Source organism: Mytilus edulis, chromosome 9 (genome assembly GCF_963676685.1).
Source record: "Mytilus edulis chromosome 9, xbMytEdul2.2, whole genome shotgun sequence".
NCBI lineage: Eukaryota > Metazoa > Mollusca > Bivalvia > Mytilida > Mytilidae > Mytilus > Mytilus edulis.
This window is the reverse complement of record NC_092352.1, coordinates 68,377,079-68,400,061: the sequence shown is the minus strand read 5'-3', so window position 1 is coordinate 68,400,061 and position 22,983 is coordinate 68,377,079. Positions and strand designations below refer to the sequence as shown.

At 32.2% G+C, this 22,983-nt stretch overlaps 3 protein-coding genes across 3 annotated transcripts in view; 1 reads left to right on the top strand and 2 right to left on the bottom strand.

The window, feature by feature from the left end:
* LOC139488894 (putative DBH-like monooxygenase protein 2) overlaps window positions 1–945 on the bottom strand; it is a 30,745-nt gene extending 29,800 nt beyond the window's left edge. The window contains exon 1 of the mRNA XM_071274856.1: window positions 900–945. Coding sequence (XP_071130957.1) covers window positions 900–904 — 5 coding nt within the window. The 5' untranslated portion in view covers window positions 905–945. The remainder of the gene's footprint in view (window positions 1–899) is intronic.
* A 5,036-nt stretch (window positions 946–5,981) lies between these two features.
* LOC139490409 (heavy metal-binding protein HIP-like) lies at window positions 5,982–11,205 on the bottom strand. The gene is made up of 3 exons (XM_071277211.1): window positions 11,075–11,205; window positions 7,508–7,777; window positions 5,982–6,676 (listed from the first exon to the last, which is right to left on the bottom strand). Exons 1-3 carry the CDS (start codon window positions 11,184–11,186, stop codon window positions 6,255–6,257), a joined length of 804 nt encoding a protein of 267 aa, XP_071133312.1. The 5' UTR covers window positions 11,187–11,205; the 3' UTR covers window positions 5,982–6,254.
* A 1,830-nt stretch (window positions 11,206–13,035) lies between these two features.
* Window positions 13,036–20,798, top strand: LOC139490123 (uncharacterized). The gene is made up of 8 exons (XM_071276973.1): window positions 13,036–13,300; window positions 15,809–15,934; window positions 16,816–16,917; window positions 17,264–17,368; window positions 17,871–18,082; window positions 18,606–18,897; window positions 19,480–19,521; window positions 20,629–20,798. The coding sequence occupies exons 1-8, from the start codon at window positions 13,036–13,038 to the stop codon at window positions 20,796–20,798; spliced, it is 1,314 nt and encodes a 437-aa protein (XP_071133074.1).
* The last annotated feature ends 2,185 nt before the right edge of the window (window positions 20,799–22,983 follow it).

Genomic DNA, 22,983 nt, shown 5'->3' with positions numbered 1-22,983 from the left:
TACATATCATCAAGGTTAACTAAGAACAATTCAAGTTAAACAAACGAATGGTGTTATTTGTTATGTTTATAAATCTTTTTAATTGTCGCCAATGAACGATGAAGAGAAAGTATCAAAGCGTCTGAGATTGTGTGTAGTCCTGAGGATATGCGTAAATATACACGGACGGGATTGATATAGAAATTGTATAATTGTTTAATAAACAAAGGTAACAGAAGTATACCGCTGTTCAAAAAATAATTTAAATTATTATCATATACTTAATACCAGGAAATGAACTTAGACAACCAAAATAAAAAAAAAATGGAGAAAACTTCAAATTAAAATGCAAATTTAATCATATGTTGATATTTATGAGTTTAAACTACAGAAAATATGATTAAGTTATCTAAATGGAAAAGTCATCAGAAAATATCTCAACTACGACACATGTGATATATGGAACGAAATAAAACAAACTTAAAATCATAGCAATATTCATATTAAGTATTCTCGGTTATACATGTTTTCCTTCATAAAAAAACCTGATTGGCTAGTTAAATAATTGTGAAAACATTCGAACACTGATATTTCATCAAATACGAGTTCGATGTTTTATATTTTTTCCCCGGAGGAACAGATTAAAATATTTCAAAGACAAAACATTTCCCTCTCTGCCAGTTCATCAAAAGAAATCACAATTCTAGACAACTAGGGCGATTGTACATTAAACTGTGCATCTTTAATTTCACAAAGTATATCTAAATGTCTAAAAAATATCAACCCCCGATTTTGTATAGACAGATAAGTATACGGTTCTCTGTTATAATCGATCGCTATTTCTATCTAATAAATTTCAAAAAGAAATATGCTAGTTAAGAAAAATCTTGAACTACATAAAACTGGATTAAAAAAATTACCTCATTATACTAGTCTTTCAGTATTCCTCTGGCCGTTAACCAAAAAAAAATTAATTTATATTCAATCTTGTTTTAATTGGGGTTAGTAGATGGACCGAAAAATCCAAACCATGTGATTGTCATTTGCTTTTGTATATGAAAGATGTTTATCATGCTTATGTTTAGTACACATGTATAAAGTTCATTACGAGGACGCTCAATTTAGTTGTAGACTATATACAATGTTTTCTATCCACCTAGATAATCTATCAACCAAGCAAATATCTTTAGTCATGCTGTGTACAATTTCATTTTGAAACGAAATCTTTTTTTTTTCAATACCATAACTAAGGTAATTCTTTGATATATATAATATGATGTTTTCTAAATGTTGAGTTACTTGGGGGAAAATAAAAACAAAACAATAAGTCATAGACATGATAGATGAATATAGTCAGATTTTGAACGCCTTTTTTTACAATTTTGATTTCGATTGTGTTGCCGACTTGGAGGACATATCCCTCCATACAAATGCCACAAGACAGCTAAACAAATCTATTGCAATAAAAAAAAATTCAATAAGAAGCAATTATCCCCTTTACTATGCGTACAAATTCATATATTTTGATTTAAGTTTTCCTTTGATGCCTTTTGATTAAAAACAATGCAAAACCTAATAATAGGCACGGAAAAGTTTATAAGCATGTGACCGTGACTGAGAAAATGTGTCCAGATGAGATTTATATTCATGTGCTTACCATGAATACAAAAAAATTGATGATGATTTCTCAACTGGTTTCGACAATACAGCATGTTCATATTCGGTATGCATTTGCGAACATGATATATAATCAGAAAAATATAGAAATTCAAACAAAATCCTGTCTAACTATTTTCTTTGGTAATTGGAATGTTGTAAATGTTTTCGACCTCAATATTTCATAATTTTTAAATGCTGTAGAATTGAATACCTATATTGATTACAAAACTTGTTTTGTATGGAATATTTATATGATAAATATGTGATTTTCGTGGAAACAAAGCAATATATATTTGAGAACTTATTTTTTCACATATTTTCCAAAATGTTTACACATATTTTCTGTGTTGTTTCTGGTGGTAATGTACTGTCTCCATGTCATTGTCACTAAATTTGTATTTTTTCACAATGATACTTTGAAATTAAGTGTACTTTTTTAAGTTTTGGTTTGTTTTCAACGAGTTTCATTTCGTTATCGCATGCTTTGAATGTGTGTTTTACTTTTATATGATATAATTATATAAAAAAGTGCATCTCAGTTTATAAATGATTAAGAGTCAATAACATTTGATTAATTTCAATGCGTACGTATGCTTTTCCACATATGTTTTGAATCTAAAAATTACCAGTATATTTAACAAAAGGAAAGTACATTTTTGAATGCATGTAATTATATACATACAGGTAATACATGTATATTATGCATACATTCTTATTCTAAATGGATACATGTCATATGTTAGTTGTGAGTCACATGTTCATATACTTTGGCTATTGAATGGGGTACATAGCCTGATTTATCACAAATCTTTGCTGTTATGTATACTTGGGAGAATGGTATACTTTTCATTGCTGGAGGAGCACAAGTCTTTTTATTCTGTTCCTTGCTGAATATGTACATGTGTAATCTAGTAAATCATGTTTTTCAGTACATATTTTTGACATCGCAATGTTTGGAAATCTTCAGAAAGAGTCGAAACCAGGGGGTAATGGTCTTTTCTGAGCTAGAAACAATGTTTTTGCGAATGATTTTATTTAGTTTTTCGACGCTACGTTAAAACATTTTTTTCTTCAAAAGGAGTAAGTTCGGTAAGGGCCATATTTGGCCCCAATTATAAAGTTCATAGTTACAAGACAATAAATGTTTTAAGTTGCCTTAAAGACACGTGAGAAAGTTTAACAGAACTGTTTTTTGTGAAAATTTTATTCTAACACGTTGATTTTTATATCCCAAATAGGTCAAAATAAAGGGTTTTGGTGAAATTTGACAAAAACAGCTGGATTTCAACCAATTTAAGGACCAGGAAAGATAGAGCGCAGGCGTCGACAAACTAAATATTCAAATAAAACATGTGAAATGTCTTCACAAACATTATATTAAAAGATCTTTGTTGTCGACGTATGCGCTCTATGTTTCCTGTCTAATAATCTATGGAAAATTTACCCATTTTCATTGATTTTTTCGTGAAAAATCAATAAGTACAACTTGTGACGTCATAATGAAACGCAAAAACGTAAAATTTTCAACAAAATGGCTTATTTCCTATCTAGTCACTGTATAAGGTATGGGTAAAATCTGGATTCAGAATACATTTTTTTGTCATCTGCTTGACCAGATATTTTTTTCATTAAGTTGGGGATCAGAATTTTTTTTTTCATCTCCCCCCCCCCTTTTCTTTGAAATTAAATGGTCGTTCCATTAGAAAAATGAAACAAAACTAACTTTAGACTCTCTCACTTTGTCAACTTTCGTTTTCGGTAAGGAAAGCCGTGTTAACATAAATATTGCGGACTTTGATAGCTTTCGAGAAACAAAGGCGTATGGCATATTTATATACTATATATTCGATGCGTTTTCGAAGTGTATAACATACAAAAACATGACAAATTATGTAAACACAACATTTGGGAGGTACCTAACTGGTAATGATAACGTTGAATGGTACAAATTTTACGGCACATCATATTTGTATTCAGAAAATAATGTATCTTCAATAAGTATTACAAAAATACCGAACTCCAAGGTTATTTCAAAAAGAGGAATTTCATAAAGCATTGTTAAAACTGATAAGGTCAAACGTTTTCTACCAACGACACGCATGGAAATGAATTGTAGTACATGTATGCCTGACTTGGTATGATGGGTTAAACTCGGTTTAGTAGCTGTCTTAATCTCACACTTATGAAATATGAAAAAATGATAATTGAGAACAAAATGTATGATAATCCAAAACCAATCGTATCTCGTTTTATAAATGCTTTGCATTAATGGTTTTTATATCATAAATCAATGTATGCGTACAGTATTTTTAAGCAAACAAATGTCATCTGCTGATGGGCTGTTTCTATCAAAACAGTACATATTCAAATAACTGTTTATATCACAGTGCATTTTGATGTTTTGTGTTCAAACAAAATTGATTTTTTTGTAAGGTATGGTTATGAATGATAAAACAATTATGAAGCGTAAACTTTAAAAAAGAAGATGTGGTATGATTGCCAATGAGACAACTATCCACAAAAGACCAAAATGACACAAACATTAACAACTATAGGTCACCGTACGGCCTTCAACAATGAGCAAAACCCATACCGCATAGTCAGCTATAAAAGGCCCCGATAAGACAATGTAAAACAATTCAAACGAGAAAACTAACGGCCTTATTTATTTAAAAAAAAGAACGAAATACAAATATGTAACACATAAACAAACGACAACCACTGAATTACAGGCCCCTGACTTGGGACAGGCACATACATATATAATGTGGCGGGGTTAAACATGTTAGCGGGATCCCAACCCTCCCCTAACCTGGGACAGTGGTATAACAGTACAACATAAGAACGAACTATAAAAATCAGTTGAAAAATGCTTAACTCATCAGATAGAATTGCAGGATATAAACTTCTCATGTTTAATGTAGGATATTATTAATTTTACTAACAACACGAGAAAAGCTGTTATCTTGTTTTTGCTTGTTTGTTTTCTATTTACAAATGATTTTCAATCAACACATTTTATCTATTTTTCAGGGTTATTTAAAGATTTTGCATTTAAATATATTCAAAAGTGGCTTAGACGCAATCTGAAATGGCTGCAACAGGTTTAATCCACCATTTCTACATTTGGAAATGCCTGTACCAAGTCAGGAATATGACAGTTCTTGTCCATTCGTTTTTGATGCGTTTTGTTATTTGATTTTGCCATGAGATTATAGCGGACTTTCCGAATTGATTTTCCTCTAAGTTCAGTATTTTTGTGATTTTACTTTTTAAAGGACCAAAATTGGTTGTTATTTATGAAGAACTTTTGCGGAACACAGTTAGTAAACTGGAAAAACTAAACAATTTCTTAAATGTTACAGTTTTAGATAACACGTATTCTTGTGTACTTAAAAACATAGAAGGTGACTACCATCGAAGTTACAAATCACTGAATTGGACATTTAATCCCATGCAATATTATACAAGAATGCTTAATGCAACCGTGGAGTATGCAATTGAGCAGGTAAAAGAAAAGGTGAGACAGATAACCGTTTTTAATAATGACATTGAACGTTTTGCTTCTGTATTGAAATGAAGCAACGTTAAATTAAAATGTCTTTGACATTGAAAATAAATCAACATATAAAAAAAGATTTGCCTTATAATTCACACTCGATCAGATTTACATGATACATCAAAAATACATCAAATGCAGTGACATATGTAGCTTTTATGTGTCTGTATGTGCTTACTCCATATATAGTTATCAAAGGTACCAGGATTATAATTTAGTCTAGATAACCTTAGCCGTATTTGGCACAACTTTTTGGAATTTTGGATCATCAATGCTCTTCAACTTTGTACTTATTTGGCTTTATAATATTTTGATATGAGCGTCACTGATGAGTCTTATGTAGACGAAACGCGTGTCTGGCGTACTAAATTCTAATTCTGGTACCTTTGATAACTTCTTAAATATCCTTGGCTTTCAAATATTCGGATTTCAGAGTTTCACTTGAAGTGGAATACAGGCAAAGAGATTCGAACGCATGAAATTTACGAACACGATAAACTCAAAGTACCCATTGATCTACAGACCCACGACTGGTGACAGACACATAAATAATGATGTGGAGTTAAACATGTCTGTGAGTTCCCTACCTTTTCGGGCCATGGACAATTTGTACCTACAAAGTGTTAAAATCGATAGCAGTTAGACATACACACAACTAACACAACACCCATTGATATTTATAATGAAATGAGAGTACTCGCAGTTTCTGACAGATGCTCAAAAAATCCTGATATGGCTAATACAAGTTTATTCAATAACGATTTTTCTTCACATTTTTTTACAGGAATATGACAGTTGTTATCTATTCATTAGATGTGTTTGACCTTTAGATTTTTCCTATTTGCGTATGGACTTTCCGTGTAGAATTTTACTCGAATTTCGTTATTTTATTAATTGTACATTTGGCTTTCTAAATAAATCAACAAACAAATTTGGGGTGTGAATCCTCATTTGTTAAAGTAAAATTTTCTTTTTTTCAAAAATAGTTTCATTAATAATTACAGTTCGTCATGTGTATAAGAAAAATAGAAATTATTTACCTCGTTTCAATTTATTTTCATAAAGCTTTTAACAAAAACCCTGAAAACGTATTGTACAGAGAAGCTGGTCCGCCATACAAATGGTGACCAGAATAAGTTGCAGAGTCATGATTTCTTACCCAGACAACGTCGCTTTTCTCCAGAGAAACAATTATAGTTTGACTCATTGGCGAATATGCCCCTGCCTCTTCGAAAAAATGAACAAGGTTATTTCCATTTTGCACAATTTCTAGATATTCGCTGTCTGCATATGCACTGAATACAGTGGCTGATATAAGATAAAGTCCTTTCACTGGTGCAATCATGTGTCCATGTCTGGGATCGTATGCATTTCCAACATTTGTAATTATTTTTTCGAATTGGACTGCTTGGTTTGGACCTAGTGTTAAGTGCCGATTTACAGCTGCAGTAAATGCCACTGTCTGTCCGTCTGCATCACCTGTGAAGTAATAAAAAACATCTCAAAAATCGACCAAATGAAGGACTTTAATTTTAGGTTGATCAACAGTTTTTATGAAGATCTAAGTATTTACATATTCAGTAAATATTAAAAATATAGATGTCGTAAGTGACGTTATATGATTGATTGTCTTGCTCTATCCAAACTTTATCATTTAATTTCCTTCTAACCAGTTCGTTAACGTTATTTCATCAGAGTTATTTGCAAAGAAAAGGGAAATAAGGCTAAGTCGAAATATTCCAGTTTTTTATTGTTTTTTTTTTATTGTATTTGTCCTTTCAATACGAAATTTTAAAGGTGCATTGCAATTCACATATTAGATAGTCTTCTACAGAAAATATTATGACGTTTAAACTAATGTATATATGCAAATTCAATTAAGGGATGAACAAGAGAAAATATATATACTATAAACGTTTTCTCCCTTCTTTCATTCGGATGCTTATTTGGAGTAGTTTGTTTTAATCCAAGCCGGAATCAATTCAAAGAAATGCATACTATAAATTTATTTGTACCCTCACTTGGTATGCGGAATTGAGAAGAGCTATTTTGCCCGCAGTCAGCATTTGTTTCAGAGAAGTTGTACCTTCTTTCTGTTGATTATAACAGTGTTTGCCTTTTACTATATTTTTTTTAAAACGGTCAAGTAACAACCAGGTTATTTAATTTGACATTATTCTCACGTCCTGCTAATGCATTTACCATGTTAAAATTGTCGTGGAAGTTAAACATCAATTAATTGATCTTTTACTATTTGATGACATTCGAAGACATGTACCTCTTGTGTATTTTTCTAAGTGATTGTCTTACCATTATTTAACAAAAGCCGCTTAAAACTGGTCAAGGAATTATCATGTTGTTGCTCATGTGAACAACAACCTTTAATGTTGTGGATCTCTGCTCGTAGTTCGTTATTGGTATCCACAATTTTACGATAACCATTCTGTAATCGCTTGTAATCAAATTCTATCTTATGAACAGTTGATTTAAGCTGTTTATTGTCGTCAAGGACCTCATTAACAGTTGATCTAAGCTGTTTATTTTCTTCATACACCTGTTTTACTACTGCTGTTAGATGGTCTGTAAATAAAGATAACAAGTTTGCGCAATACATTCTGCCGAACAAAAGTAAATTCTTAGTGTAACTACATGTATGATAATGTCTAGAATTAAAGAATAAAAAAAAACACAAAAAATACCGAACTCAAGAAAATTCGAAACGGACGATCAAAGTCCCTTATCAAATGGCAAAATAAGAAGCTCAAACACAAAAAACAAACATTGAGAAGATTCTTTACAATAACTGATTGCATTTAACGCTCAAACGCTATTGTAAGCTGCAACCTTAATAGAGTAAAACTGTCAATAACTGAATAGATTTAGAAAAAAACAGCTAAGTATCCAAATCATTGTTTTACACTTACGTGGGCGAATTTGAATATCCATAACCTGTATTTCAGAACCACTGTTTAATACCAACAGAGTCAGGATACATCATTATTTATGATGGTGGGGTGGAGCAGTTTTATTTCAATTTCGTTAATAAAAAACGCGAAAGGTTGATTGATATGACACGCTCAAACACAACACCTCCAAAGATTTAATCGGCAACCCATATCTGTTACCAAGTTAACTACACTGTTTTGACGTAGAAGTATATATACACGAACAAGAATTGCTGGCGGAACTGCTTGCAATAAGTACTCGGAAGAACAATAAAACATCTAAAAACAAAAATTGGGGAGTTTGAAATCCACATATCACAGTTGGCTGATCATGATGCTACCACCTGTTTTCTGAAAGATGACGTTTTGGAACGCGTTTTATTGAATTTATTTAAATGACATTAATAAGTGTTTAAGCCCTTGTTAAACGTACGTTTTTTTTCTTTCTTGAACCATGGATTGGAAGAAATATATTGAACACAATATTGTTACTCTCCCATTTAATTGACAGATGGCTTTCAAATTGTAGGTTTGAAATGTAACATGCTGGAGAGAAATTGTTTGTTTTAGTTTGTTATATGTATAGAAAAAATAAAATCAGTTATTAAAGGGACACTAGCTACGAGTTATAAAACAAATAGAATATGATTTCATTTAGTTCAATCATTAATAAATGTGAAATAACGAAATATTAATTCAGATTTTTGGCAGTCAATTTGGTACATTTATTTTCAAATTAAACAAAGAATTATCACTGATATATTATTCACTTGCAAATCATATCAAATGAACCATTCTACCTCATTCAATCCGTATTCACGTGACCTTCAATTTAACCCATAAACTAGAGAATGGTTACGCATGCATAAGTTTTGATCAGCCACTAAAAGGAAAAGAATGTCAACATTGAAAGTGAACCATATCCTTGACTGGTTTGATCCACAAAATATCATTAGTCTATTCATACTTATGTTTATGTTTATATCAGGTTATGGGATCATCGGCAGTATTCGAAGGTCATCTCGTTAGATAATAAGATGACGTCTAGACAAATATACACACGAAATTCTAATTAATATTATCGAGTACATACTTTCTTAACTGTTTGTTTCAGATTTATTGTATTTCGGATATACTTTTTAATATATTATAAATAAAATATAAGAATTTGAGGCAAATTTGAGGCAAATCGGTAAACATGAATTTGACAGCTAGTGCACCTAAAGAGTGGAAAATCAAAAACCTTTCCTTGATCGGCATCATTTTTAAGTATCTTCCAATATCGAGCCTACCGAGTCTGAAATTCCTAAGTTGAAATGATTGACTACAGTAAATAAGAATCGTTTCTTTCTGGGTTTTTTTAACACTTTTTTTAGTATGTGATGTAAAAGTCAATTTTATAGAAACCGAATTTGACTTTATAGCTACAATGAGTGAGTTGGAATAACACAACATGATTTGGTTGAATAAACCCTTAATGATTTGTTAGGATAACACAAACTGATTGATTGAAAACCCCTTAATGGTTGATTGAAAACCCCTTAGTGATTGGTTGGAATAACACAAATGATTTGTCGAAATAGCACCTCATGATTGGTTGAGATAACATTAAATGGGTTGTGGAAATAACACAAGTTGTTTTGTTGAGATAATTGTACTGTTTGTACCTTAAAGCGTAAAAAGTAAAATCATATATTAAATACTTTACTCCAAGGAAAATTCAAAAAGGAAAGTCCCTAATCAAATGGCAAAATCAAACTTTCAAACACATCAAACAAATGTCATATTCTTGACTTGGTACAGGCATTTTCTTAGTAGAAAACGGTGGATTAAACCTGGTTTAAAAGCTAGCTTAACCCATTACGTGTATATCAGTTGCACCAAATTCCACTATATTGACAACGATGTGTGAACTGAACAAATAGACATACCGGTAATAGGTTTTTTTTTAAATAAGGGTACAGCAGTCAACATTGTATTATTATCTTAAAAAAAAACCAAATATGTAACAAAGAAGCACAAAAAGGCATATAGACCAAGCATATTAGCAGAAATTAAAGACAAGAATACACAAATTTACCATAGTACAATAATTCAATGATGGAATGTACTGAGCCACGTCATATGTGTATCAAAGAAACATAAATTAATAAGACATAAAGACAAAGTACATTAGCATAAATGAAAGAAAAAAATACAAAAATGTTTTACGATACTATAGTGCACCATGGATTGATATATAAGTACAGCGCCATGTCATAGGTATCAAAGAAGCACCAAAAGGCATATAGACAAAGCACATAAGCAAAAACGAAAGACAAGAGTACGAGAAATACCATAGAACAATAACACAATGACGGGATGTACAAGTACCGTACCACGTCAAATGGATATAAATAAAAACAGACTAACCAGTAGAAGTAATATGCATAAAGACAAATAAAATAATAAATAACACGTTATCAAGATGACCAACAATGTCAGTACCCAGAATCTATACTTCAAGACCATCGTATATTATTTGTGAAGTTGATACGGAATATTTATCAATAAGGTCCCGGTACCTTCCGATTAACTTTTTTTTTTAAAATGACGGGACGTTCTTTGACATACCCCTGGTTCATCAACTTTCTGCTCAGACACTGGTGACGTTTTACAAAGCTAAGTAGGAGATGTAAGCTCTAGAATACCGAATAAGTTGGGAAATGTATATATATCCCTTATGCAGGTCACGTTGCATGGTAAATTGCTAGTAAGGTGAGGGAAAATAAATAATTTCAAAATTAAAATCGTCTCGTTAGTCATAGGTTTTGGTACTGAGATGACAGTGAATGTGAAATTCCAGGTACAGATATGGTCTAAAAATGAGACGGAGTAAGTTATCGTTCCAATTGGTTTATTTCGAAACATTTATATTTTGTAATGTTCTTACCAAGCTTTCTCATAATTTCTTTTTCTTCATACTTAATATTTAACTCATTCCTTGTAGCTCCAACTATTATTCCAGTGAATATCAAATATAAGACATACACAAATCCCTTCATTTTGAAGTGGTAAGTGTATTTTCTTTGTGAAATATGCCATCTGATTATGTTAGATAACGTACATGTATGAAGTATTCCGTAGAGAAGGCTTATAGATTCGTTGTTTGAAACAAAAGCAGTATAAAAATACCTGTGAAATGCGAGTCGAAAGGATGCACGAGTGCTGTAAACATACTTTTATTTCGCGGATACTTTATTTCGCGTTAAAACCAATCTAATTCCTTTGTGCGACAATTTAATTTCAGGATTTTCAAATTAACATGAAATAGTTGCATATGGAACGATCTAAGTTTTACATGTTAATGTGATGTATAATAAATGTTTGAGAATGTTTTTTGTTGAGTTGAATGTATGGATACTATTTTCCCTTATTAGTTATCAAGATTGCTTGAATATGTTTTTACCTTAAACAAATTCCTTCCAATCTTGATAAAAATCAGACGTATACATTTGTGGCAGGATAATTTTACAGGTCTGTAATGAAGGAAGTGAATTATTCCAAAATATCACTTGTGATTATTTAAAATCTACTCTTTTTATTGAAGTTTAAGGACATTTTATATCAGCACATCTATATCACGGTAACGTTATAGGGATTATGTTTTGAAGGAAGTCTTCATTGAATAAGTTAATAGTGATGTTGAAGAACAGCTCAATTATATGATTTTTAAATAACTTCATATTAAGATTGTTGTGAAAAATTTCATAAGGAAGCAACAATACGATACATTTTCTGAACATCGAATAAACAAACAAATATGAAGAAAAAAAGATTCTCAAGCCTATATACTGATTCTTACTTCCGGCCTATATACAGTCACAAGTATTTCCGTATGGTCATTTGTTGAAAACCTTCAAGTTGTAAAACTAGCAACATGTTTATTCAAATGAAAAATAACAACATATTTAGTATACTTATTGTGATCTTAATTAATATATCAGTCACAGAAAGCGAAAGGGGTATATATAGATAACTTATCGTTCATTTTCACTATACTAGTACATAATTTTATGTAGGTAACGCCTGTTGATCACCTCCGGGTGCAGAAATGTCTTGCTGCGTTGTAGATCCATTTGTGGCCTTCTGCTGTTGTCTGTTTTTTGATCGGGTAGTTGTCTCTTCTTTGGCATATTCTCCATTTCCATTCTCATTATATAAGTACGATGATGATTTACGAAATATTCAAATACTATTTTAGGTAATTGTCAAGGCGCGAAACAAAACATTGTAAGGTGAAGTGGAATATGTAGGCCTATGAGTAAAACTGTGAAAATGTTATTTCAAGTCGGCATGATAACCGCATGATATCACCCGACGTGATTTGTTAGATAAAATGTAGCTCCAACTATTCATCTGTTATTAGGACCATGTAATCTTTATTATCAACAAATCATAAAGAAAAAAATCCGAAATTAATCTACTGAATGGTTGTTGTGTAATGAACACCAATCCTTTTTTCCAGTTTTCCTTCAAAAAAATTACTTGGCCTGAGATGATAGAGAATTTATCAATGAATATGAGGTAAACCGCTGCTAATAACGAAAAATCGACTGAAACACGTGTCTTGGCATAGAACATGTACAATCGGAATCTAAAATGAGTATAACGAAGAAAAAAAAACCCGAAAGGGGTCTAAGAATTTTATCACAAATCACGTAAGAAAAAATTTGCCAAAATTTGGTGGGTATATGACATTATTTTTGTCTTTTGGCCTTTTTACCGAATATACACTATTGTAATTATAAGATCCGTGCGTCAAGGCTACATGTATGACGTTGCTTTTTTCTAGTCAGCTCTTCTTGGGGCTCCGAGTTGCAATCAACAAAACATGTCAGTGATTGGCTGCCAATGCAATCACAGAATGACAACTTGTCACAGGTCGAGTGGCACCATGGGTTGAAGGAAATACCTGTTAAAGTAGACATACAGGTTAGACCCTGGACCACTGGTGGAGAATCCGAGTACTATTTTCCTGGCGTAGGTTCTGGTCAAAGAAGCGACGATGTAAACAGTCCTTATGGTGGAATTGTTTATAAATACAGCAAAGAGAGTGTAGTATTGTATGCTCCGAACAGACATGACGGATATCCCTCTGGATATGCAGTCTACACAGGTTAGTTATTTTCTCTCAAAGTTTACGACAGATTTAAGAAGAGAGGCTACAAACTTGTCCCCTCTGTCTTTACGTATTTTTTGTTTTGTTTTATATATCTATACTATTAAACGAGAAGACCTCATTTTGTGTGTCGCGTCTCTTCCTTCCACAATAAATTAATCATCATGCCTCTGTGTCCTATAGGTACCATGTATTGTCGCATTTGTCATCCATTCTTATGATTATTCAGTTTGGGTTATTTTGGGAGAAAAACGAAAAAAAACTGCGTCCGGATATTTTTCCGCATTTGGACGAAATTTTAAGTCAGACTAGATATCCGGTTTGCGTTTTTTTTTTTTTTTTTTGTACTTTGTACATACCAAAGACTATGAATAACGTGTATTTGCTATCAGCTATCAATTTCAAGTTTACTATCCACGGCGGTCACTGAGTTTAGTAATTCTATTAAATAGAGAGTGTCTATATGATATGTCAATGACCGCCGTGGATCGATTAGTAAATTGAGAGTTAAAAGTAAAAAGCATTATTGAAATCAATAGAAATAAAAAAATATAGGAGTTTTGGAGGAAAAACAATTGTCATGTCCCAAAGTGCCTATATTTTTTTATACCTTTTCTGAAATTATTCAGTCATAAAATCTTCTACAAAAATTCATCTGGCCACTAAGTATAGAAATTAGAGAGGGTCTATATAATATATCAATGACCGACGTGGATTGATTAGTTAACTGAGAATTGATAGTAAAAAGCAAACACACTTTATTTATAGTAATGTATGTTCATAAACGTAAAAACTATGTTCATATTGAAATAAATAGAAAAAAAAATGGAAATTTTGGGAAAAAAGGGAGAAGGGTTTGAAAAACAATTGTCCTGTCCCAAAGAACCTTTAACTTTTATTAACTTTCCTGAAATTTTCCAGTCATTTTTTTTTTTTAAATTCATCTTACAACACTTTACATGTACTGGCTTTCAACCACGCTCTGGATGCCTGCGATTTCGCGGGTGTGTTTCTAGCATTTATCATCATGCCTTGCTAAAGTATTTCAGTTTGGGTTATTTTTGGAGGAAAACGAAAATATAGGCGCTTATATGTTTATTTTTGCCGTCATCGGACTGACTTTATGAGAAATATTGAAGACTTCCGCTGCCCTATAGGCCTGTTTTGAAATTAAACACAATTTGCATAAGTACTTGGGACAGAACAATTATAATTTTGCGTTTTTCTGTATACTATGATCATACATATACTATTATAGATAAAGTGTATTTGCTATTTATATATATTATGAATTCCAGTAGTTTTCTTTCCACGACGGTCACTGAAATATTTCTGTATACTACATACATATACTATGAATAAATTGTATAAATTTTCTATAATTTACTATAAATTCCAATAGTTTACTGGGGTGACTTTTAATATATCAGTGACCGTTTTATCATATAGTAATTATAGTAATTATAGTATATATATATAATATATGTATGTTCATAGTATACAGAAAAACAGAAAGAATAAAAATCGGTATTTTGGAGAAAAGGGGGAGGGCAAAACAAATAAAATGTGCTCAGTCCCCAAGTACCTTTGACTTTTGATACCTCTCCTGGAATTCTCCAGTTAAATTTTTTTTTACAGTTTGCATACGCTCTATTTCCCCGCGATTTCGCGGGTGTGTTCTAGTATGATATAATACAACAAAGGTTGTTGTCTCTTAGGCGCATTATCCATTTCCGTGCTCAATTTGAAGAAGGAATATGCACGTCTTTTTATACTGCAACTAGTTGTGTTTATTTCCTAAATATAGTTACATAGCTATATTTTGTATAATGTCAATTTCATCATGGAACACTTTCTCAATAATCAGGGGTTCATTAAGGGATAAAAAGAAGTTTGACATTTGTGTTACTTTTTGAAAAGCTGTCAATGTATTTGTTTAAGTTGGAGTATAAAAAATATATTAGACCAATGAAAGAACAATATGAACTTTTTTGTACTCGGTAAAACCTCGCCCTTCACCAGTTTCTCAGCCTCATAAAAAAAGTTTATATTTTTCTTTCATTGGTCTAACATTGTTTATTTATTCCTTCCTGCGGAACAAATATTGCACACACAAGTCATAATTTTTGTCGATTATCGATCTGGTACATGTACAGGAGAAATAAGGAATCAGCATGAATTTCGTACTTTGAAAACTTTAATTTGTTATTTACATGTATAAGCTGCTTTTACGCTTTATCGTTCCGTTTTGCTCATGGACAGCGACTTTTTTTAAGAACAACATTTAAAAATAAAACATACAATGCCTGATGATTTTTATTTATCAATTAATTATGATTGCCTACAATATATGAAGAGTTTAACCATGATGAAAAATTAGCGAGATTTAATTAAAAAAAAATTATGTCAATGAATATAAAAGTACAAAAATTACACAAAATATAATATACTACACAAATGTTCATAATATGTTTTTCTTTTTTTTCGTTTTCTGTAAACTTTAAGGTGGATCAAACTGGAATGGACCTATACAGCAAGCCGAGTCTAGTGTCTCTGTCCGAATAAGAGTATGGGGTCAACAACACTTTCCTGAGCCAGATTTTTTTAAAAACTGGACGTCAATTAATATAGGTACGTTTCAAGTACGCTTATGAAGTTTATCTTTTTTCTGTTTCTGGTCAATAGTCATCTAAGGTCCTAATGATTACAATATTTGGGATTTGGACCAAGAAGAAAAAAAGAAGCTTGGTTATCCTTTTAAATATATTTTAACAGATATTTTGTTTTCCCCCATCTTTGTCTTTCATAAACCTTCAGTTAAATTTTAGGTATTTTTTGAAAAGTCAACAACAGAAAATGAAAAACAAATATAAAATTTGCAAGGAAATATGCCAATGTAACTTTATTTGTTTAACTCGCATATTGCAAGTTGTCAAATTCTACTGGATTCTATATGGAGGAGTCTTCTTCATAGGTTTAGAGTATTGTTTCACAGTTGCATATTTCCATAACATCAAAATTTTATTCAGCGCTACAAGCTGTTGGTGGCATTTTGATACACAATTGCAAATTTCACATGTTTGTGTCAAAATTTGCAACAAAAAATAAATGAATTAATTTATATACGATGGAAAGAAAATATATAGCTTTAGGTACGACATCAAAAAAGCAATGAAGGATAAAAAACTTAATTCAAATATTTTGGGGTGAGGGGGTGGGGGGATGGTCAAAAGTGCTGCACGTTTTGTGTAATTGACATCGATTATATATATATTGGTCAATCAATTTTTCCCAAATTAAGTTAAGAGGAGGGTAGGGGGGTCAGTGAAAAAATTATATGAATTAAGTTTTGTTTATCCTACATTGAACTTTTAATGTCGTCCCTTAATTCAAACATGTTTTTTTGTTAACGATGTCTTTCTTAATCAATTTTGGAATAAAAACTATAAACGATGAATTTTGCGGCGTTAGTCTTTCTTCTGGTATTGTTAATTCTAATAACATTGTTGTAGGTAATGTAATGAAAGAAATTCACCATCAGTTGGAGGCTCAACCCGAGTATGTTGTCCTACAAATCAAGCTTGGAAATACAAAATATATAGTTGACGGAATAGGTACTTGTACAATTATAGTTATGTCATATTTAAATATTTCAAAAAGGGTTTTTCAACAAACCAATATTTAACCTACATATTTTTTTCTTCATTTTCATCAGAAACTTATAATTATTGTATTTATATATGTCTCTGTTTTCATAAAATACAGTATTTCAATTTAATAGACAATAGTTGTTTGAAACCAAATTTAAGTTGGACTTTACGAATTCCCTACTAAGCAAAATGTTCCTGTATCCTCTTCACTTTTTCGAGTGTAATTCTGTTTTGCATGCCAAGCATCTGTCAAATCTTGGTTTCTTTATAGTTATAAAGTTACTTATAGCCAATGTGAACTGTCTTACAGGCTATGTGATGCCATTAGGTGACCAAATGAAGTACAATAAATGGGGAGGAGTGTTATATGGATATGACAACAGTACTATACGTATTTGGACTAATACTATAGGAGGTATACAATATTTCATATACAATGCAAAGAATGTACAAAAGACAGAAGTGTATTGTTAACGATAATCAAAACCATCTGAGATTTTTTCAGAGAAAAACACAACTGATTAATTTCGAATTGTTAAAGCAATTAAATTTAAAGTGCAGAAATGAATGAAAGGAGATATGGATTCGTTTTAATCGAGACAACAACCCAACTACACAAAAAAACCAAAAAAAAAACCACATAGAGATCAACGTAAAGTTATTACGGGATTTCTTAACATTTTTTCCAGCTTTAAAGTTTATTTAAAAACAACCGCGAATGTATTAATTGAAACTGTAAAAGATTTGCCATCAACCCTTATACCTGCAGCCTAATAAAAATTAAATCCTTGAATTGCTCCCGTTCTGATATGTCGCGTATCACCTTGATGCACGACATTTCAGAACGGCAGCAATTCAAATATTTAATTCTAATTAGATTGCAATAAATATAAGGTTTTTTTTATTTTTCTATTCAGGTTCATTGTTTTATGCAAAAGATGGTTGGGGACTTTCAAACGAGTCTTTCACTGAGGGATATTATAGGATATTTGCATGGTCATCACTTACTAGTGACAGAGTGCAGACGACACTAAAACTGGCATTACCTTTTATAAACAGTACTAGCAGGGATTTTGAAATCGAGTTAGATTCGATTATCGATTTAGAATGTGACTTCATTGATGTTCGGGTATGTCTAAATAACAATGCAAACAAAGCAGTATGAAATCATGCTTTGAAGAAAAGATAGGCATACAGTCATGTAAAAACAATGCAACATTGGAGCAATAAATATACGAGCTTGTGAACAATCAAACCAATTTTAATGAGAATGGTTTTGATGTTAATAAATTGTAAATGGTTTCCCATCAAAATATTTAATATAACAATCAAAAAAGTAAAAACCGTAAAAAGTATATAAAAGACGTGTACTTATTTTATTTTTATTTATATGTTTCCTATATATCGTGTTTTTTCTTTATTTTAGTGACTTTTTTGTCTGTCTTTATCTTTGTTTTTTTTTAAATGCCATATGAAATCCGTGTTGTTTTATTATATTTCATTTTACTGCATAACTATTTGCCAATTGTTATGAGAATACTGTTCTTCGTCTATCAAATTGTGGGTTGTATGTACATTATCAGATTGTTCTTTAAGGGATAGTTATACCATGCACATTGGTACAAGTCAAATGAATGTTTTATTCTTTATAGATTAGAGAAATGGCTTTGGAAGGATCAAATACACGTGGAAGCAACTTTGGTTATTTATTTAAAGCAACTGGAGGGGTTCAAAACACCTTACAAAACAACTCATACTCAGGGGTAGTATATTCTTACTCGAGTACAGCGGTAAGGGTTTGGTACCCATCCGTGGAAGACAAAGTCCACTACTTAGTGTTCATTGATAAATCATTTGGAGGTAATACATCTGTAGCTACTCATGCTGAGCTTGTAATAACAGTTTTTCGTCCCGCTGGAATATGCAGATATATAAGTACTGCAGGTAAAAACAAATTAAATTCCTTTTGATAAAACTGGTAATTAAGTAAACAATCACTTCCAAAATACACTTTTTTAGGCATTTAGGTAACTCTGTGACTTATTTCTTTCACTTTTCTCTGGTTATTCTACACGAAAACCAATTTTAAGGGTCTAAGAGCGTATATATTATTTTTATAACAACGTGGACAAGACCATTTCTTGGCGCGCTCTGGTAATCAATTGACTTGGTCAGATAAGGTAAACGTTCGTCTGTAACGACCACTTTTCATATCGTATGTGTTTAAGTCATTTATACTGTGGGGTCGTCAACGAACGCCTAAATCGAATAATACGAATAATTAACAAAAAACTAAACATTGTGTGTAGTTTTAAATATTTAATACTAAACTTTCTGTTTTTTCTCATGCAGCTGCATGCACTTGTTTACTCCTTTATTCTATTAAAATCGCTATTATCGATAGAAGATGAAAAAGAAGTTAAAGGTACATGATTCAGAAGTATAACCATCATAAGTATTGCGATGGTCCACGCTATTGTGAAAATGATTATATGTCATATTTTCTTCTCATTTTACATGTTTTAGTTACAAAAGAAGTAACAGCTCCTGAAGAGGGAACACCACTAGGTGTGTACAACGCTTCATTTTAAATAAGTTTTAGAAATATTTATTATGTTGAATTGTGATCAAGCGATATAAAATTCAATGATACATGTATCTTCGTGTCAAGCTAAAGAATGATAAGTCCAATGCCTATAGAGTGTATATATTTAAGCCTAGCACTCCAATTGTTTAATTAAGTAACCCCAATATTGTTCATTTCAAAATCCCTTTGGTAGTGATTTGAATTTTAAAATTGGTCTTCTTTTAATATATTCAATAATATTTGCGTTTCAAGCTAAAGAATGATAAGTTTAATGCCAATATAGAGTGTAATTTTTAATAAATTGAGAATGAAAATGGGGAATGTGTCAAAGCGACAACAACCCTGGCCCCTAAATAAATATGACTTTGTATACTAGTTCAGTGATAATGGACGTCGTACTAAACTCCGAATAATACACAAGAAACTAAAATAAAAAATCCTTTTTGAGTCAAGCACTCTATTGTTCATTAAGTAACCCCACTATTGTTCATTAAGTAACCCCACTATTGTTCAATATCAACCTCTTGATATGGATTTGTATTTGGTCTTCTTGTAATAAATCGGAAACGACCATGTTATCTCAGTGTCATCTAAAATTTCTGAGAACCTTGAAATTATTTTTAGATAGTTTCCTAAAAGTAAATAAAGTTTTTTTTTCATTCGTGTTGCGTGTAGTCGATGTTGTTTAGATGCTTGACATACTTGATGTGTTAAAAGCGCTTGTCTCTGATAACCTTCACCAGAAATGTTTATGAACAAACTTCAACGCAAGAGCATTGCACAATCTCTTAAAATTAAGATTTTGCCAAAATTCGACGACATTAGTGTTGGTTTATATTAATAGAAGCATGTCATCTTTTATCGCATTATTTGTGCTGTGCAATAATTTCTTTATTTTTAAAAACGTCTCGCAGTTCTGTTGTTTATCAATATTTCAAATGAAATTTCAGATTGATTTCGCCATCGACATTGTGTTTTGTTGAGATAAAGATAATTGTTTAATTGTTTGTTGCTTTTTAATACAATTTATTTTGGTCTTTTCATACTTATATTCTAGTTTATTAAGCCATTATTCATTCTCATTTTAGAAACAAAAGAAGTTACAGCCACAGATGAGGTAACGCTACAAGGTGTGTACAATGCTACATTTTATGATGGCCGCATGCGTTCAAATGAAGTTGTTATAAGTGCATTTATAAGCCACCGAGCGGCCGTCACCATTGTTGAGAGATACACACATCGTATAGTCGTCTATTAAAGGTACAAACACGAAAAATGTGAAATCATTCAAACAAGAAATCTGGCATCTTAGTGTATAACAAAACATTAAACAATTCACGAAAAAACAGGTATACACAAAATTAATAATTCCAACCACTGACCTAGATTCAGACTTGGGACGGGCACATATGGAAAGTGGCGGGGTTAAAAAGAAGCTACATATGTATCACAACATTTTCCAACATCATTTACGAATGTCAATTAGGTTCATTTAGAATGAGGAAATTAAAACAAAAATAAGTGCAATGCTTATTTCAAGATGTGTATCTAAATTCCATTGATCAATTTATCCGTTAACTATATACATCTAAAAAATTGTTAATAAAAACAAACGATTCTTTTCAGATAACTTCACCACAAAGTCAATAAAATCTCTGGCACGTAAGTAAACTAGACAGACAGTCTTGTATATATTTTTTGGTGAGACGTTAATTACATGTTTTTCCTCTTTTTAGCTCACCTGGCCCGAAGGGCCAAGTAAGCTTTTCTCATCACTTGGCGATCGTCGTCCGTCGTCGTCGTCGTCCGTCGTCGTCCGTCGTCGTCGTCGTCGTTAACATTTTACATTTTGAACTTCTTCTAGAGGACCACTGAATGGAATGAAACCAAACATGGCATGAATGTTCCTTATGAGGTGCTGACCAAGTGTTGTTACTTTGTAGCCGATCCATCATCCAAGATGGCCGCCAGCGGCGGACTTAGTTTAACATAGGACCCTATGGGAAATGCATACAAATGACTTCTTTTAGAGAACCACTGAATGGAATGAAACCAAACATGGCATGAATGTTCCTTATGAGGTTCTGACCAAGTGTTGTTACTTTGTAGCCGATCCATCATCCAAGATGGCCGCCAGCGGGGGACTTAGTTTAACATAGGACCCTATGGGAAATGCATACAAATGACTTCTTTTAGAGAACCACTGAATGGAATGAAACCAAACATGGCATGAATGTTCCTTATGAGGTGCTGACCAAGTGTTGTTACTTTGTAGCCGATCCATCATCCAAGATGGCCGCCAGCAGGGGACTTAGTTTAACATAGGACCCTATGGGAAATGCATACAAATGACTTCTTTTAGAGAACCACTGAATGGAATGAAATCAAACATGGCATGAATGTTCCTTATGAGGTGCTGACCAAGTGTTGTTACTTTGTAGCTGATCCATCATCCAAGATGGCCGCCACCGGGGGACTTAGTTTAACACAGGACCCTATGGGAAATATATACAAATGTCTTCTTTTAGAGAACCACTGTATGGAATGAAACCAAACATGGCATGAATGTTCCTTATGAGGTGTTGACTAAGTGTTGTTACTTTGTAGCTGATCCATCATCCAAGATGGTCGCCAGCGGGGGACTTAGTTTAACATAGGACCCTATGGGAAATGCATACAAATGACTTCTTTTAGAGGGCCACTGAATTGAATGAAACCAAACATGGCATTAATGTTCCTGATGAGGTGCTGACCAAGTGTTGTTACTTTGTAGCCGATCCATTATCCAAGATGGCCGCCAGCGGGGGACTTAGTTTAACATAAGACCCTACGGGAAATATATATAAATGTCTTCTTTTAGAGAACTACTGAATGGAATGACATTAAAAATGGCATGAATGTTCCTTTTAAGGTGTTGACCAAGTGTTGTTACTTTGTAGCCGATCCATCATCCAAGATGACTGCCAGCGGGGGACTTAGTTTAACATAGGACCCTATAGGAAATGCATACAAAAGTCTCCTTCTAAAGAACTACTGAATGGAATGAAATCCAACATAGCATGAATGTTCCTTTCCTTATGAGGTGCTGGACAAGTGTTGTTACTTTTAGCCAAATTTTATATTTTTTTATGATTTCAAAAACCCAAGTAGAATCAGGTGAGCGATACAGGCTCTTGAGAGCCTCTAGTTTAAATTAATGCCGTATATTATGTTACAGTAGCATTATAACCCGGAAGTATTTAATTGCTCTAAATCATAATATATATTTGATTGTGGATGGTCAGTGTCCTTTTCACCAAAATCCACATCACAGCATAATATGTGTAACCTCAATATCATGAATATCATAGCTTACTGTAAAGTACGTAAACAAACAATAGAAATCCACAATTTTGGTGGATTTTGAGAAATCATTAACAGTGAAAAAATTGTACCAATAATCC

Bases quoted from the DNA above. Each gene is read 5' to 3' on its own strand.
- LOC139490409 (XM_071277211.1), bottom strand. From the start codon at position 11,186: ATGAAGGGATTTGTGTATGTCTTATATTTGATATTCACTGGAATAATA. The intron at 7,778-11,074 runs GTAAGAACATTA...CTTTATTTACAG, and splicing joins AGAAATTATGAGAAAGCTTG to ACCATCTAACAGCAGTAGTA. The intron at 6,677-7,507 runs GTAAGACAATCA...ATTACTTCACAG, and splicing joins GCGGCTTTTGTTAAATAATG to GTGATGCAGACGGACAGACA.
- LOC139490123 (XM_071276973.1), top strand. From the start codon at position 13,036: ATGCAATCACAGAATGACAACTTGTCACAGGTCGAGTGGCACCATGGG. The intron at 17,369-17,870 runs GTATACAATATT...TTTTCTATTCAG, and splicing joins TTGGACTAATACTATAGGAG to GTTCATTGTTTTATGCAAAA. The intron at 19,522-20,628 runs GTGTGTACAACG...TTCTCATTTTAG, and splicing joins TGAAGAGGGAACACCACTAG to AAACAAAAGAAGTTACAGCC.